Below are 18,758 nucleotides of genomic sequence, written 5' to 3' on the forward strand. Positions count from 1 at the left end.
CTTTTCTCTAGTGACTCAAAGCGCTTTACATAGTGAAACCCAATATCTAAGTTACATTTAAACCAGTGTGGGTGGCACGGGGAGCAGGTGAGTAAAGTGTCTTGCCCAAGGACACAACGGCATTGACTAGGATGGCGGAGGCGGGAATCGAACCTGCAACCCTTAAGTTGTTGGCACGGCCGCTCTACCAACCGAGCTAAACCGCCCAATCAAAAAACGGGTTATAAACGTGACCGTGGAAAAAAATTCACCCAAAATGTATCCAATAAATATTTAAACCACAAATAATTGTTTTACATGTAGATTATAATCATAATATATCACCTTTAAATAAATGGTAAATGACTCATATGACCTTATACAAAAAAGAAAAGTTCAAAAAAATAAGCCATTTTTTTTAGCAATCACTTTTCCAAAGTTTGTTAGTTTTGTCGTTTTCTAGCGCCACAGAAGCCATGACGTGGCGCTCAGTTGCTGACTCCCACCCATGTCAAGACATTTTGCTTTCAAACAATAAAAGCATGGAGTTGTGTGAGAAACTTCAATTCCATCCAGCTTATATGGTCAAACTTTTGGGGTTTACCAACAGCGCCGCTTCTTACCTTTGGTACAGCAGGAATTGAGAGGATTGGTGATGTGACACGACAGACACACATGTAAGGGGCAGCGAAAGGTTTTGTTATGTGGCTGCGTGGCAGAGAAGGTCATGATGCAGTCGGTGTGATAGAACTTCCCGCACAGTGGGATCATGCACCGCTTCACACCATTGTCAGACTTCTTACACACAAAGCAAGTGAGAACGCCTGTAAAAAAAAAACGAAACAAAGAAAATGATGCGCATTCAGTTGATTAAAGACAAACATATTCATGGCAAAAATTAGGCGCACCCACCTGAGGTGCATTGTTGGCAGCGGAACTTTCCCTTGGGCGCCTCAGAAAAACCAATGCACTGTGGGTGAAAGGCTCCATAGCAGTGGCCGTCACAGAGCAGAAGGTCTCCGGTTCTCTCACACACCTACACAAATGTATCATAAGACACATGGTCAAGTGCATCTTAAAATAATGTATACCGTATTTCCTTGAATTGCCGCCGGGTATATAGTATGCGCCTGCCTAAAATTACTGCCGGGTCAAACTCGTTTCGCAAAATAATTAGCATATACCTCGAATTAAAAGCGTTACTAAAACGGCCTTCTTTCATCTCCGTAATATCGCTAAAATTCGCTCCATTTTGTCCACTAAAGACGCTGAGATCATTATCCATGCGTTTGTTACGTCTCGTCTCGATTACTGTAACGTATTATTTTCGGGTCTCCCCATGTCTAGCATTAAAAGATTACAGTTGGTACAAAATGCGGCTGCTAGACTTTTGACAAGAACAAGAAAGTTTGATCACATTACGCCTGTACTGTATATACCTTTATATACATATATACATACATATATACCTGTACTGTATATACCTTTATATACATATATACATACATATATACCTATACTGGCTCACCTGCACTGGCTTCCTGTGCACTTAAGATGTGACTTTAAGGTTTTACTACTTACGTATAAAATACTACACGGTCTAGCTCCAGCCTATCTTGCCGATTGTATTGTACCATATGTCCCGGCAAGAAATCTGCGTTCAAAAGACTCCGGCTTATTAGTGATTCCTAGAGCCCAAAAAAAGGCTGCGGGCTATAGAGCGTTTTCCGTTCGGGCTCCAGTACTCTGGAATGCCCTCCCGGTAACAGTTCGAGATGCTACCTCAGTAGAAACATTTAAGTCTCACCTTAAAACTCATCTGTATACTCTAGCCTTTAAATAGACCTCCTTTTTAGACCAGTTGATCTGCCGCGTCTTTTCTTTCTCCTATGTCCCCCCCTCCCTTGTGGAGGGGGTCCGGTCCGATGACCATGGATGAAGTACTGGCTGTCCAGAGTCGAGACCCAGGACGGACCGCTCGTCGGGACCCAGGATGGACCGCTCGCCTGTGTATCGGTTGGGGACATCTGTACACTGCTGATCCGCCTCCGCTTGAGATGGTTTCCTGTGGACGGGACTCTCGCTGCTGTCTTGGATCCGCTTGAACTGAACTCTCGCGGCTGTGTTGGAGCCACTATGGATTGAACTTTCACAGTATCATGTTAGACCCGCTCGACATCCATTGCTTTTGGTCCCCTAGAAGGGGGGGGGGGTTTGCCCACATCTGAGGTCCTCTCCAAGGTTTCTCATAGTCAGCATTGTCACTGGCGTCCCACTGGATGTGAATTCTCCCTGCCCACTGGGTGTGAGTTTTCCTTGCCCTTTTGTGGGTTCTTCCGAGGATGTTGTAGTCGTAATGATTTGTGCAGTCCTTTGAGACATTTGTGATTTGGGGCTATATAAATAAACATTGATTGACATTGATTGATTGATTGAATTTCCGCCAGGTCAAACTCGAGTGACACTTCACCTGTCATCATTTTCAAAATGGAGGAGGCTGATTTCAATAATTTGAAATCGCATAAAAGGGAAGAAGATTAAGAGCTATTCAGTAGGATTTAAGGTCCAAGCTATTGAATATGCTAAAAAAAACAGTAAGCAGCTATGTTTTATTAATATACCGTAGCCGCGTGTGTCAAATATGAGTCATTAAATGACTCCCGCCTCCTGGTGGTAGAGGGCGCTAGTGATCCTTCTTGCAACTACTCGGCTGCAGAAGAAGTGACAACAAGCAGCAAGTTTATTTTTATTTTTTCCCTTTCGCTTGCACTTTTAACATGGAGGATTACATATCTAAAATGAAACCGTTTTCTAAACTGGACTTTCAATCGAAGCAGAAGGTAATAAAGTAAGATCTCCATCGAGACAGAGAGACTTTTAAAACTGAAGAAAGATAAGGAAGACTTATATAAACAAGTTATCGATGCTTTTGATCAGAAGGAGCTGCGCATGGACTTCATTTATAAGTAAAGGTAAGACCATAATAAAGTTGTTTTTATTAAATGTGCTTTTCATGATGGTATCCTTGCCCTTTTGTGGGTTCTTCCGAGGATGTTGTAGTCGTAATGATTTGTGCAGTCCTTTGAGACATTTGTGATTTGGGGCTATATAAATAAACATTGATTGATTGATTGATCCTTACATCACACTCAAATTTTTAAGAGCAGGCCTAAATTTACCGCATGCCTTTGGTAGGTGCCGGAGTGAGAAGAGATTTTAAAATAATTAGCGCATGCTTGCCTTTACCGCGTGCCTTTGGTGAACACCGGAGTGAGAAGAGGTTTTAAATTAATTAGCGCCCCCGGCGGCAATTCAAGGAAATACGGTAAGTATAAAAAGGCAAGATAAAATGTTTAAGTCGGCACAAAGAAAATAAATTTAAAAATCCACTGCAGCCACGTACAAGATCGTTACTTGACAGATCATCTCCCTCACTCAGCCGCTCTGACTCAGAATGTTATAGACGGGAAGAAACAAGCGGCAGTAAACGGTGTGTGTGGAACGTTGTTCGTAACGTCTTGACGTTTGTTTACTGGGATGGTCACTCGTCTGTAACTTAATGGCTAACTTTGTCAGTGTTCTGAATAACAACACTAGCTAATATGTTTTGTCATATCAGTGGATTGAACCCAGAATAGGTGACAGCATGCCCAATTATCAGTGAGCTTGAGTATCAGATTTGAGAGGTATCACTCCTATTCATTTATGTTGGCCAAACGGTTGCAGTGAACAACATTGTGTTGTTGGAGAAGAACAAATGTGTGTATTAGACTCCATCCTAATTGGCCAAACTGTCTTGTGCTTTAAACTGATAGTAAAAGGTAAACATGTTTTTTTTGGGGGTTTTTTTTTCGTTATTTCGTAACAGTTCGAGATGTTACCTCAGTAGAAGCATTTAAGTCTCACCTTAAAACTCATCTGTATACTCTAGCCTTTAAATAGACCTCCTTTTTAGACCAGTTGATCTGCCGCTTCTTTTCTTTTTCCTCCTATGTCCCCCCCTCCCTTGTGGAGGGGGTCCGGTCCGATAACCATGGATGAAGTACTGGCTGTCCAGAGTCGAGACCCAGGATGGACCGCTCGTCGGGACCCAGGATGGACCGCTCGCCTGTATCGGTTGGGGACATCTCTACGCTGCTGATCCGCCTCCGCTTGAGATGGTCTCCTGTGGACGGGACTCTCGCTGCTGTCTTGGATCCGCTTTGAACTGAACTCTCGCGGCTGTGTTGGAGCCACTGTGGATTGAACTTTCACAGTATCATGTTAGACCCGCTCGACATCCATTGCTTTCGGTCCCCTAGAGGGGGGAGGGGGGGGGGGGGGTTGCCCACATCTGAGGTCCTCTCCAAGGTTTCTCATAGTCAGCATTGTCACTGGCGTCCCACTGGATGTGAATTCTCCCTGCCCACTGGGTGTGAGTTTTCCTTGCCCTTTTGTGGGTTCTTCAGAGGATGTTGTAGTCGTAATGATTTGTGCAGTCCTTTGAGACATTTGTGATTTGGGGCTATATAAATAAACATTGATTGATTGATTGATTTGTGCTGCTTCGCCTGTCACTTTTCCCGACGGTGTTCCGGTAAGACGTGCCCCCCAATGGAATTCATGCAGCTCCTGTCAGTATGCGGAAATGTACTGTAATTGCGCATTAAAGGACTATTTCACATTTGTACAATCGGTACATTAAATAATGCTATATTTTGTACTTTAATGTACATAATTGACACTAGGGGGACGGCGTGGCACGGTTGGGAGAGTGGCCATGGCAGCAACTTGAGGGTTCCTCGTTCGATCCCCACTTTCTCCCAACATTGTCACATCCGTTGTGTCCTTGATCCTGATGGGTTGTGGTTAGCGCCTTGCATGGCAGCTCCCGCCATCAGTGTGTGAATGGGTGAATGTGGAAATAGTGTCGAAACGCTTTGAGTACCTTGAAGTTAGAAAAGCGCTATACAAGTATAACCCATTTACTAGGGGTGTAACGGTACACAAAAATTTCGGTTCGGTACGTACCTCGGTTCAGAGGTCACGGTTCGGTTCATTTTCAGTACAGTAAGAAAGCAATAAAATATAAATTTTTTGGTTATTTATTTACCATCCATCCAACATATTCCGCCTATCCGAGGTCGGGTCGCGGGGGCAACAGCCTAAGCAGGGAAACCCAGACTTCCCTCTCCCCAGCCACTTCGTCTAGCTCTTCCCGGGGGATCCCGAGGCGTTCCCAGGCCAGCCGGGAGACATAGTCTTCCCAACGTGTCCTGTGTCTTCCCCGTGGCCTCCTACCGGTTGGACGTGCCCTAAACACCTCCCTAGGGAGGCGTTCGGGTGGCATCCTGACCAGATGCCCGAACCACCTCATCTGGCTCCTCTCGATGTGGAGAAGCAGCGGCTTTACTTTGAGTTCCTCCCGGATGGCAGAGCTTCTCACCCTATCTCTAAGGGAGAGACCCGCCACACGGCGGAGGAAACTCATTTGGGCCGCATGTACCGTGATCTTATCCTTTCGGTCATGACCCAAAGCTCATGACCATAGGTGAGGATGGGAACGTAGATCGACCGGTAAATTGAGAGCTTTACCTTCCGGCTCAGCTCCTTCTTCACCACAACGGATCGGTACAACGTCCGCATTACTGAAGACGCCGCAGCGATCCGCCTGTCGATCTCACGATCCAGTCTTCCCCCACTCGTGTATTTATTTACCAAATTTGCTAAATATTCCAAAAGTATTTTTCTTAGTGGAATATTTGATGTGAAGTAATCGGAACTGTTTTGAGCAATGACAGTTTGAAAGAAAAAAAGACAGCTTTGTTTTATTGCTCAACGTTGCAACTTTTTCTAAATTACATTTAATATTTAAGGTTTTTTATTTCACTTTTCTTTATGTTTTTGTTGATTTTAATAGTATTTTTAGAATCTGCCGTGGGCCTCTAAAACATTAGCTGTGGGCCGCAAATGGCCTCCGGGGCACACTTTTGACACCCCTGCTATAGATAATAAAAAATTTAATCTGATAAATCTATGGGTAAAAAGCAGAGCCTGGAGATGCATGCGGGTTTATCCTAACTCTCTCGCTCTCGGCCCCTCCCTCAAGAATGCTGCTGCTTCTTAACTCTGAACGTACATTGAAAAAACACGCAACCGTAACTTAAAATGCCAGACATTTGAGGCATTTAAGAAACTCCACCCGGACAGCCCCGCAAAAGAGGACTTATCCGGTGAAAAGAGGAGGTCTGGTCAGTCTATCGTAGCCCGGTCGCTGCTAGTATGCCGTGTGTTGTGCCTAGATGTGCATTGTTTACACAACGTGCAGCATGCTACTTAATATGTCCGTGTGGAAACTCGTTCGGTACACCTCCGAACCGAACCGAACCGAAACCCCCGTACCGAAACGGTTCAATACAAATACACGTACCGTTACACCCCTACCATTCACTACAATGTATGACTAAGTCAAGAGGGGTCAATTTCTGAATGTGGCCGGTTTGTATAAAGCCAAGCAAAAAGTCATTACATAATAAAAGAATACAGCTAAAACCCGTAAAGGAAAGCCACAAAATGTTGATAAGCCAGTGTGCAAAAAAGTAAGGTAGTACTTGAAATCTGATCTTTACGATGACCTTTGACATGTTAGTAAAGCTTTGGTTTCAAACTTATTACTGATGTTATCGTGGTCAGCGGCCAGGAAACACTTGAAAGAAAAATGCTTGAAAACAAACAAAAAAAAAAGACCTGCGTGTTCTTGTCTTTCATGATGATAGTGAACAATAGGGAAAATTCCCAAAAAAAGTGCAGTACCCCTTGAAGTCGAGAAAATGTAAAATAATTTCAGGCCCCTCTATTACGTTAAGAAATTACCAATATAATAAGTTTACATGTTTGTTTGTGACTTAAGTGTCATTTTCTCTCTTAAAGTCCAAAAATTAAGCAAAGAAAAGTAACACAGCAATAGATCTTGTTTATTTTCTGCACTACCTCAGATAGAAGCGTGTTCGCATCGTTTCTTTTGTAACGTTTATAATTTAACGCTGTGGTTCTGTTAACTGCTGCATGTTATAAACTGAGTTTTAACTCTGTCCTCCTATTCTGGGTCAGTACCGCCTATCAAGCAAAACCTTTTGGCTTGTTTGGGACTCAGCAAATAACTATCAATAAGTAATTGACCATTTGCCAATTCATTGTAAGACTTTGGGACTATATGTAACCCACAAATGCTAGCACGTCTTACAAATGATTTTAAGCATATTATGATTCTTAGGTTGGGTATGAAACATTACACCTGACCCGCTGTCCTGGCTTTCCCTTACATGGTTGTATTTGATTTTAGATCTTTCATTGTGCAATTTATAAATATTCATAAGCATCATCTCACCTGACAGACATTTTCCTTTAAGGAAGTAGCACTTATTTTCCCTTTAATATCCACTTGGGAAGACAGGCTGTCAGACAAACTGTTAGAAAGCACCTGTAGAAACAGAGACATTGCATTAAGTGTCCATCCTAAACAACAGATGGTCACACTACAATACGAAGTGAAAAAGACGATACGACATGTTCACCTCAGTTTTAAGATTTTCTGTGTTAAGTTTCTCTTCAGTGCTGCAGGGTGTCACTTTGTTCTCCTGTTTAGGGGACTTTGGTTCACAAGAGACGGGCAGTGTTTCGGGAGTGAGATCTCTGGTGTCCTCTTTGGCCTCGGAAATTGGAGAGGCAGTAGATTTGCTGGGGACAGGTTTGTCTTTCTTTAGGGGTTCATCCTGTCCAGAACAAAATGTAAATTTCTTTGAGATTGTGTATGTATATGCTACATTTGAGAGTTTAGGAGAAATACTGACCACGTATTCTTTAAGTTTGTGCTTTGGAAGTATCACAGTTTTCTTGACCAACACTTTTACTTCAGTTAAAAGTCCAAGGGGGCACTTTGGCTCCTGCATGGAAATGTGTTAAATATCACCCATCAAAGACTTTCAAATACAATATGGGGCACATTAGACTTGAACATTACATCCATCACCCATCAGATTATGATGGGATACAATCATGGTAACAATAATAACACTGAAACTGAAGATTGCTTAGACATTTACTTGTGACTTTCACCAGGGATAAGGGGAAAACAGTCAATAAAGCACTTTTGAACCAACATTTAGTGACATCGTTTTTTTTCCACATTCACAGCGACCCCCCGCGATCCCAAAAGGGACAAGCAGTAGAAAATGGATGGATGGATACTGTATTTTTCTTCTTCAGATTTTGTGCAATATATTACTCACTAATTTAGTTGATAGATAATAGAGTGTTATAACTTTGTTAAGTGCAGTGGTTAGGGTTTGTCATCCTATAAATTTGGACGATTCCTGTTCCAATTCCACGTTTCGATTCAAATTCCCAACGATTCTTGATAAAAAAAAATGTAAGAGGCAGTGTCAAATGTTCACTATGAATGTCTCACATAGCTATTTTCAACTACCGTAAAAGTCGCTCCGGAAAATGCATAATAAAGAAGGAAAAAAACATATATAGGTCGCACTGCAGTATAAGTCGCATTTTTTGGGGAAATTTATTTGATAAAACCCAACAACAAGAATAGACATTTGAAAGGCAAATTAGAATAAATAAAGAATAGTGAACAACAGGCTGAATAAGTGTAGGTTATATGAGGCATAAATAACCAACTGAGAAGGTGCCTGGTATGTTAACCTTATATATTATGGTAAGAGTCATTCAAATAACTATAACAAATAGAACATGCTATACGTTTACCAAACAATCCGTCACTCCTTATCGCTAAATCCCATTAAATCTTATACGTCTAATCTCTTACGTGAATGAGCTAAATAATATTTGATATTTTACGGTAATGTGTTAATAATTTTAAACATAAGTCGCTCCTGAGTATAAGTCGCAACCCCGGCCAAACTATGAAAAAAACTGTGACTTATAGTCCGAAAAATACGTTATAGTATATAAATATCAAACCTTTGAGCTTGAATATAAATGTTATGAAGTTCCTTGCCACAATAGTGGAAGACAAAAATATAAGTACAATTTGGGAGATTAAACTATTGATCATATACTGACACTACCTTTGGTTTAAACTAGAGATGTCCGATACTAATCGAACTGCCGATAATTGTGTTTTAATAGGGACATCGGAAATGATCGGTATCGGTTTAAAAAAGTAAAAATAATGACATTCTAAAACACCGCTGCATGGAGTGGTACACGGAGGTAGGAAGAACAGAGCATGATGAACCTTAACGGCACTGCTTTTGCGTGCCGGCCCAATCACAAAATATCTACGTCTTTTCACACACACAAGTGAATGCAATTCATACTTGGTCAACAGCCATATAGGTCACACTGAGGATGGCTCTATAAACAACTTTAACACTGTTACAAATATGCCCCACACTGTGAGCCCACACTAAACAAGAATGACAAACACATTTCGGGAGAACATCCGCACCGTAAAGACCTAAACACAACGGAACAAATACCCAGAACCCCTTGCAGCACAAACTATTCCAGGACACTTCAATATACACCCCCCGCTACTCCCTACCCCGCCCACCTCAACCTCCTCAAGCGCTCTCTGGGACGGTATGTTCCAAAAAAATAATACACTTTGTGACTTCAATAATAGATAGGGCAGTGCCATGTTGGCATTTTTTCCGTAACTTGAGTTGATTTATTTTGGAAAACCTTGTTACATTGTTTAATGCATCCAGCGGGGCATCACAACTAAATTTGGCATAATAATGTGTTATTTCCACGACTGTATATAATCGGTTGATATTGGAATCGGTAAGTAAGAGTTGGACAATATTGGAATATCGGTAAAAAAGCCATTATCGGACATCTCTAGTTTCAACATAATTTATGGATTGATACATACTCCCCTTTGCGAATGGTCGACAGTGGCTACTAAAGAGCAACCCAACAGTTGTTATATTATCATCCCTCTAGACCATGAGTGTCAAACTCTGGCCCGCGGGCCAAATATGGCCCGCCGTGTGATTTAATTTGGCCCTTGAGGCAATATCAAATTAACATTACAGCTGGCCCGCCGTTATTACACAGCAGCGGTGCCGCTGTAACACCGCAATTTCTCACACTTGCCAATGCTCCCGAAGTTTAGTGCCCCTCCCGAAAATCTCTCAGGGCAAGCATTCTCCAGATTTTCACCTGGACAACAATATTGAGGGCGTGCCGTAAAGGCACTGCCTTTAGCATTCTCTACAACCTGTCGTCCCGTCCGCATTTCCTCCATACAAACAGCGTGCAGGCCCGCTCGTATAATATATGCGGCTATTACACACACATAAGTGAATGCAAACATACTTGGTCAACAGCCATACAGGTCACACTGAGGGTGGCCGTATAAACAACTTTAACACTGTTACAAATATGCGCCACACTGTGAACTCACACCAAACAAGAATGACAAACACATTTCGGGAGAACATCTGCACTGTAACATAACATAAACACAACAAAACAAATACCCAGGACCCCTTGCAGCACTAACTCTTTCGGGACGCTACAATATATTTTGATATTTACCTCAGAAGGCTGCAGATAGAAAAGAGGCATTACATTCGTATTTAAATTTTATTTGAAAAGACATTGATATATTTTTTAAATATTATTATTATTATTTGAAGCTCGATTTTGCATGTCACTATAAAGTTACTGTATATAAGCTTTGCTTGTTCAATGTTCAATGCAAAACTTGTTTGGGTCCCTATTAAAAGGTTAATTTGTTCAACCTTGGCCCGCGGCTTTGTTCAGTTTTAAATTTTGTCCCACTCTGTATTTCAGTTTGACACCCCTGCTCTAGGCTCTTATTAATCAACCTTACTTTCTGTTGTAATACAGTTCCATCTACACTTCTTAAACTTCTCTAAACAGTGAATTATTGTGTTGTTCCAAGCTATTTTATAGGCTAGTTTCGCAATTAACAAAGTGATAGCACAACTTAACAAATCGCAAGCCACATTTTTTGCAAAGAGAGATTTTATAACACATCCGTACTGGCTACAATCCCACCTGTGGCTAGTGAGTACGTATGCACAAACGTCGGACACCGCTTACCTCCTTCTTCACAGGAACAGAGACTTCTTCAATGGTACAATCCAAAACTTTGTGCGACAGCTTCCGAGGCCTCTTTCTTTCTGCTGTTAAGTCTGTAACTAGGGGCAAAATAGTTTTTTTTTAGTAACCAAGAACGTGATGAACAGACTTGGTTAAAACACTGAATTACCAGAATTGAGAGGTAGATCAGCTTCTTTGGCTGTGTCAGTGTCTAAATGGGGCTGACTTGTGGCTGAGGATGAGGAGGGCCCTTCAGGGGGACATTCATCTTGAGATGGATTATGCGATTCTGTTGCCGCAGGTGCAGAGGGCGCTATTGAGGGTGACAGTGAGGTAATGGTCTCCGGTTTGATGTTGGTATCCGGGTGCAGCGATACAATTTCACCGGTGTCACTAGGATCCTGAGACACAAACATGTTTATTTAACAACATTCATCAATCTGACCTCTGACATCAACTATTTTAAGCATAGCAATGCTGAAATCCGAATTTCAAGCTATACAATAAGCAAATTAGGAGACAAGCTCAAAATTAGCTAATGAAAAGCAATCTGTTGGTTTTGCCTGATATCGTTCCAAATGAGTGGGGGTTTTGCATTGACTGAAAATAAACCCTGAATGGTTTAAGAAGATTGGTTGAAAAGGCAGAGAGCTGCAAAAGGGAAAATGAACAAAAGCAATGGAACAGCAGACCGTGACATCTAATATGTAAGACAATATGATCGATAAATACTGTGTGAACATTACACTTTAATCTCAATTTACAAACCCCACTATTTACAAACTTTTAGATCGAACAATGTCTGTGTAGGAACGCTTCATTCATTCATTTTTTTTGTGTCCCGCCAACAGACTAAAGCATTTTTGGGGAGGCGGAGCCCTTCACAGTACACTATTAGTCACTATTAGGGCGGTTTAGCTCGGTTGGTTGAGCGGCCGTGCCAGCAACTTGAGGGTTGCAGGTTCGATTCCCGCTCCCGCCATCCTAGTCAATGCCGTTGTGTCCTTGGGCAAGACACTTTACCCACCTGCTCCCAGTGCCACCCACACTGGTTTAAATGTAACTTAGATATTGGGTTTCACTATGTAAAGCGCTTTGAGTCACTAGAGAAAAGCGCTATATAAATATAATTCACTTCACTTCACTTCACTTCTTAGAGCTTCAGCATGTGTGCCTTTTATGTGGGTTTTTTGTCACCTTTTGATAAGTTTTGTCAATTTTGCTAACTCAATGAGTCCTACAAAGACAACAGACTAACATGGAAAAAAGGAGTGAATCACTGTGCGGTTAAGGAAAAAAAGACTATTTGCGAGGAGTAAATCAATGGCACTCACAAGTGAATTGTGAATTAGTGAATTATATTTATATAGCGCTTTTCTCAGGTGACTCAAAAGCGCTTTACATAGTGACACCCAATATCTAAGTTACATTTAAACCAGTGTGGGTGGCACTGGGAGCAGGTGGGTAAAGTGTCTTGCCCAAGGACACAACGGCAGTGACTAGGATGGCATAAGCGGGAATTGAACCTGCAACCCTCAAGTTGGCGGCACGGCCACTCTACCAACCGAGCTATGCCGCCCCACTAAGTATGGAAGAATGTACCATAGCAAGTTTTAATTGAGATGATATCGGACTTTTCTGGAAAAAACGCAAAACCAGACGTATTTCACAGCGGGAGAGAAGGGCTACTCTTAGCCAGCGGCGCCTCTTTCACGGCGCCAACCCCCTGCTGTCCCTCCGTCTTTTCCCGTCAGCTCCTCCTTTGCCAATAGTAATGTACATGGATTTTACTTTTTTAAATGTCGAATATTGTAGAAACATGCTTGTAAAAGTAAAGGATTTTTGTTATTTCTGATCGTTTGTGAGGGCACCAAACGGTCTTGTGTGTGTGTGCACGTGTTTGGCAGAGCAGCTTGTTGATTTGACTTGTTAAGAAATAAATAGTTGATCCATCATCTTCTTGTTATGATTGATATACAGTACTGTGTAGCACTTAACATGTTCAAAGTGTACAAACTTCTCTAAAATATGGACTTTTGTCGAGGCTGAAACTCATTCACATTTAAATAGTTTCTTAAGTTAGAGTACCAATGGTTGTCTCACACACACACTAGGTGTGGTGAAATCCGTCCTCTGCATTTGACCCATCCCCTTGATCACGCCCTGGGAAGTGAGGGGAGCAGTGGGCAGCAGCAGTGCCGCGCCCGGGAATCCTTTATGGTGATTTAACCCCCAATTCCAACCCTTGATGCTGAGTGCCAAGCAGGGAGGCAATGGGTCCCATTTTTATAGTCTTAAGGAAAAATTTGCTTCATTATACGAATTTTTCGATTTACAAACCCTGTGAAAGAACTAAATTGAGGTTCCATTGTACATAAGTATATGCAGTAAATAATAGGATGTGACTCCGACAACAACTCAATTAAATCCGATAATGATTCTAGGGGCGCCAATTCCATTTAGAATTGATTCTCGATTCATATTCACAATGTATTATCTAGTATATAAATTAGAATGAAACCTTTAGAAAACATGCCAGAGGACGCAGATGTATGATGTGTAACATGCCTGGGCCGAAAACCATCCATCCATCCATCCATTTTCTACCGCTTATTCCCTTTCGGGGTCGCGGGGGGCGCTGGCGCCTATCTCAGCTACAATCGGGCGGAAGGCAGGGTACACCCTGGACAAGTCGCCACCTCATCGCAGGGCCAACACAGATAGCCAAAAACCAATAAGTCAATTATCCATCCATCCATCCATCCATCATCTTCCGCTTATCCGAGGTCGGGTCGCGGGGGCAGCAGCCTAAGCAGGGAAGCCCAGACTTCCCTCTCTCCAGCCACTTCGTCTAGCTCTTCCCGGGGGATCCCGAGGCGTTCCCAGGCCAGCCGGGCGACATAGTCTTCCCAGCGTGTCCTGGGTCTTCCCCGTGGCCTCCTACCGGTTGGACGTGCCCTAAACACCTCCCTAGGGAGGCATTCGGGTGGCATCCTGACCAGATGCCCGAACCACCTCATCTGGCTCCTCTCGATGTGGAGGAGCAGCGGCTTTACTTTGAGTTCCTCCCGGATGACAGAGCTTCTCACCCTATCTCTAAGGGAGAGCCCCGCCACCCGGCGGAGGAAACTCATTTCGGGCGCTTGTACCCGTGATCTCATCCTTTCGGTCATGACCCAGAGCTCATGACCATAGGTGAGGATGGAAACGTAGATCGACCGGTAAATTGAGAGGTTTTCCTTCCGGCTCAGCTCCTTCTTCACCACAACGGATTGATACAACGACCGCATTACTGAAGACGCCGCACCGATCCGCCTGTCAATAAGTCAATTAATCGACAAAATTTAAATCAACTTGAAAACTTCGATACATTTTTATGTGCGTGTGTGTTTCCTTCATCTTTTCCAAACATGGTGCCAGAAGTTTCATTCACTGCATTGCTCTCAGCACCGGAGTGTGTTCGTTCAATAGCAGAATTACATGACGTAAACCTTCTTGTCAGTCAGCTGCAATCATTGCCTCTGTGAGTGGAGGCAGGACTGCTTGCTTCTGACAGCAACAGGACCTCTCTAGTTGCAATTTAAAAGCACAGCAATGTAACAAAATTTTGAGGGAAAACTGATGATTGTAAAGTCAGTTTTACTGTTGTGGGAATATTTTGACTTCAAACCGAGCCAATCAACACAGACAAACGAGCCAATATGCCGAATTTACAATGCCCAACTGGGTAAAAATACTGCACTTGAAGATATTCAAAATTAAAGTGCATTTTTTGCAAAGTGGTGCGTCACTACATAAACGGTGTCCCATCACATTGCTGAAGATGTGTTTGCAGTTCTAACAGTAGGGAAAAAAACAGACTTAAAAAGCTGCTGTAAATAAATGATAAATAAATGGGTTGTACTTGTATAGCGCTTTCCTACCTTCAAGGTACTCAAAGCGCTTTGACACTACTTCCACATTTACCCATTCACACACACATTCACACACTGATGGAGGAAGCTGCCATGCAAGGCGCCAACCAGCATCCATCAGGAGCAAGGGTGAAGTGTCATGCTCAGGACACAACGGACGTGACGAGGTTGGTACTAGGTGGGAATTGAACCAGGGACCCTCGGGTTGCGCACGGCCACTCTACCACTGCGCCACGCCGTCCCACATATAGTTAACTTGTTGTATTAACTTTGCAGTCACAACTATTTTGCCTAAGAAAAACTGAAGTTTCTGCGGACACTTAAAAATTCCTATTAAACCAAGCAGTTTTTTATATTTTGCTCTTTTTGTGGTTTTATTAGCTAGGGATTTTAGTACAGCTAAAGTTTTGTTTTACAGAACATTGAAGATTATATTTTACATTTCTTATATTTCGTAAAAACATTTCATTTGTAGGCCATTTCTATTTACTATTTTTTAATGTGAATTAAACTTAATTTAAATAGTTACTTGGTTACTCATGCTAAGTATTTCTTTCAATAAAACTAAAAAAAACAACTACGCATGTTTTCCTTTGACTTAGCATAAACTTACTTTACGGGGAAAAATATTGCGATATATGCTGTGTATCGATATCCAGCCAAAATACACCATGATATGAGTTTTGGCCCATATCGCCCAGTTCTACTCTCAGCTAATTGTTATGCTTTAAGCTGCTTGAAAAAATTTGAGTTACAGGCATTGCCGCCAATAGTTGGCATAGAAAATGTCAAAAGGAACCTCGTAAGTTTCGCCCAAAACATCTGGCCTTACTCATGAGCTATAGCTCACAGCTAAAATGGACTTCATTTTCCCAAGCATGGGACGGACCAAAGTGAGTGAACGGCAGTGCTAAGTGAAGCGATGCTGTTCATTGATTTAAAGAAAGAAATCATCAAAAACACAACCAAGCGTGTTGCCAACTTAAAGTAATTTGAAGCAGAATAGTCTAACGCCAGCCAAGAATGTTAATATAACATCCAAACGGGGGACATTTATCCATGAAAATATGGAAATACTGCTGATGGTGTGTTTGATGGAAAAGTAGCTTGAAGGAGATAGTGTAGAAATCTGCTCTACAAAGTAAATGCTGTACATTATTAACGTAATACAACATGTCTGTCTATCTGTGTTGGCCCTGCGATGAGGTGGCGACTTGTCCAGGGTGAAATGCCTTCAGCCCGATTAGAGCTGAGATAGGCGCCAGCACCCTCCGCGACCCCAAAAGGGAATAAGCGGTAGGAAATGGATGGATGGATGACCTACTGTAGTTAGTAGCACATATTATATATTTTCTATACAAAATCAAAACATTTGTTTTCCTTTTTAAAGGCATGTTCCATATTAAAATTGTGCTGTTTTGGGGATGTCAAGCAACAATGAAATTGATTTCAATGGGAGACGTTGACTTGAGGTACACGAATTATGACTTAAGAGCTCTGTCACAGAACCAATTGAGATACTACTGTACCAGGATTTCCACATAAGTACGTCTGTCAATCTGTGACTTCACAAATAGCTCGCTGTTAAAAAGACTGCAAAACACAGGGCAACTAATACTTCACATGAACCTTAGGATTTGACACTCCGACATTGTTTAACTAGAGTATCCAACAATGTAACACAATTTCAGACAGTCAGAAATGAGAAACATTGCCATAAGTCTCCTGTAAGAATTAGGTAAATACTTATTGTATTTACAACATGTTCAAATTGTACAGAAAACAAAATTGCAACATCTTACCGCATCAGACAACTCCAATGTGTGTTTCTTGTTTTTCTTTATCGGGGTAAATATTTGTTCATATTCCTCAGTGGACTCCAGGAGCCTTTTTGTTGGTTTACGGAGGCGTTTGTTCTCCCAATTTCCTGTGTAAACACAAAAGGTTTGGTATTTTTTAAGCAATCTCCTGTATGCAGCAGCAGTTTGCATCTCACCGGTTGCAGTGCTCGACTCAGAGAAAGAGTTGTTCTCTAGCTGCCTCTCAGGTTCCACGAGAACATCTGGAGATGTTTTTAAAGTGTCCGATCCGTTCATCTCAAAATTTACGCCGGCCACGTTCTCCTCGACCAGCTGCCAGCGTTTCTTTGGGGCCAAGGGGGATTCTGTGATCTTGTCGAGGTAGTTGGCGGTGGGATCATCCGCAATGGGGTGTTCGGATCCAGCTAAATCAGCGTGGCCACTGACAAACTCCCTGCCGAAAGCCAAGTCGGCCATGTTACAGGAAGGACCAGGTCGTTGAGGCTTCAGTTTGGCAGGGAGTCTCTGTTTCCTCCGTTGTTTGTCTGCGTTCCCCATGTGTAATGCAAAATCTTCGCCATGATAAGTGTCTGCTGACATGATAGATTTTGTCTTGGACTTAGTTTTTACCTTCGAAAATTCTCCTAATTGTCCAAACTCCGTTTTGATGCCTTGGCTGACGGAAGACCCCCGCAGTGGATCGGCCCATGTAGGAGAAGGCATAACCAGCGGTTCCTCCTTGATGAGGTTCGGGGATGGTGGAACAAGCAGAGGCCTACCTTCTTTCTGTCTGGTGTCATGCATGTCTTTGAGGAGCATGAGGAATGTACTGAACTTATAATTAGAATCGGGATGAAATGAGTTCCCCTGGGAGTCGGTGTTGTCTTCCACAAGCGACTTAAAGGTGATTTCCTTCATATCCTGGATAGCGTCAATGGGACACAATGCAGAGGACGACGACGACGGGTCCGAGCTAACATTCTCGGTCTTAATTCGAACCGGTTGTGTAAAGGAGACACCCTGGCCTAAATTTGAGCCGATCGTGATTTTTTTCGTGTCTGGTTTCCTCGTACGCCTCTTTGGAGAGATGTGATTTACAGTGAAAGATCGATCAGAGATTGAATCCCAACAGGGAGACTTTTTAGTTTTTAACCGAGCTGCATCACTTGTGGTTTCGGTACGACAATCAGAGGTGGGTAAGGCCAGGTCATCTTGGAGATCATCCTCTTCCCTTGTTTCAATGGCTCTTATGAGGCGACCACTAGCATGAAGGCTTGTGCTACACCCATGTGCTGTTTCTTCTTCATCCATTGCCTGATTTCTACAGTCCAAAGGGACACCCCTAATAACACTGGCAGAATGATGAATTTGTGTGACCGTTGTTTTTACTTGACTGTAAGGTCCGTCTAGTTCCTGCAATGGGGGAACTGCACTACGTTTTGGACAATGTAACACGGGAACTGATTCCAGATCTGTATAGGGCGAGTTCTGTGGTTCTTGTTTCGGTGTGTGGATTGTTGTATAAAGGTCCATTGTGTCCTTGCTGGCTAAAGACTCTTGTGACCCACTGATAATATGGCCAAATATGTCCGACAGACATTTCTTTTTCTTTCTGCAGGTTTTTTTATTCAACGGCGTGTCTGCAGAGTTTTTGAATACTTGTTGCTCATGTCCCCTGGGGGGTGGGAGCAGAGTTGCGTCCAGACTGAAAGAAGGGTGCTCCTGCTGTGTGTCAGGATGGAGCGGGCGGAGTGCAAGCTCCTCTCCATTGAGAGACATTCCAGGCAAACACTTAGCATTAAATTGTTGAACGGAGCAGATCCGCTCAGCTTCTGCCACACTGACGTTCCACGCAGACCGCAAACTTTTGGGTATCTGCAAAGGGCAGAGAAGACAAAATCATGCATATTACGGTGATAGGAGATTGTAAATTGCCCATAGGTTTTGATTGATTGATTGATTGATTGATACTTTT

The 18,758-nt window shown here is 42.6% G+C and overlaps 1 protein-coding gene across 2 annotated transcripts in view; it reads right to left on the reverse strand.

The window, feature by feature from the left end:
- Positions 1-18,758, reverse strand: part of nsd1a (nuclear receptor binding SET domain protein 1a) — a 61,096-nt gene that overhangs the window by 16,597 nt on the left and 25,741 nt on the right. For both annotated transcript variants that reach the window (XM_061899768.1, XM_061899769.1), the window contains 9 exons: positions 16,981-18,658; positions 16,787-16,911; positions 11,240-11,471; positions 11,071-11,168; positions 7,809-7,901; positions 7,533-7,730; positions 7,346-7,438; positions 892-1,015; positions 603-803 (listed from right to left, as the gene is read on the reverse strand). In XM_061899768.1, the coding sequence (XP_061755752.1) occupies positions 603-803; positions 892-1,015; positions 7,346-7,438; positions 7,533-7,730; positions 7,809-7,901; positions 11,071-11,168; positions 11,240-11,471; positions 16,787-16,911; positions 16,981-18,658 (2,842 nt within the window). The remainder of the gene's footprint in view (positions 1-602; positions 804-891; positions 1,016-7,345; positions 7,439-7,532; positions 7,731-7,808; positions 7,902-11,070; positions 11,169-11,239; positions 11,472-16,786; positions 16,912-16,980; positions 18,659-18,758) is intronic.

The sequence above is a fragment of the Nerophis ophidion genome, linkage group LG05 (assembly GCF_033978795.1).
Source record: "Nerophis ophidion isolate RoL-2023_Sa linkage group LG05, RoL_Noph_v1.0, whole genome shotgun sequence".
Classification (NCBI taxonomy): Eukaryota; Metazoa; Chordata; class Actinopteri; order Syngnathiformes; family Syngnathidae; genus Nerophis; species Nerophis ophidion.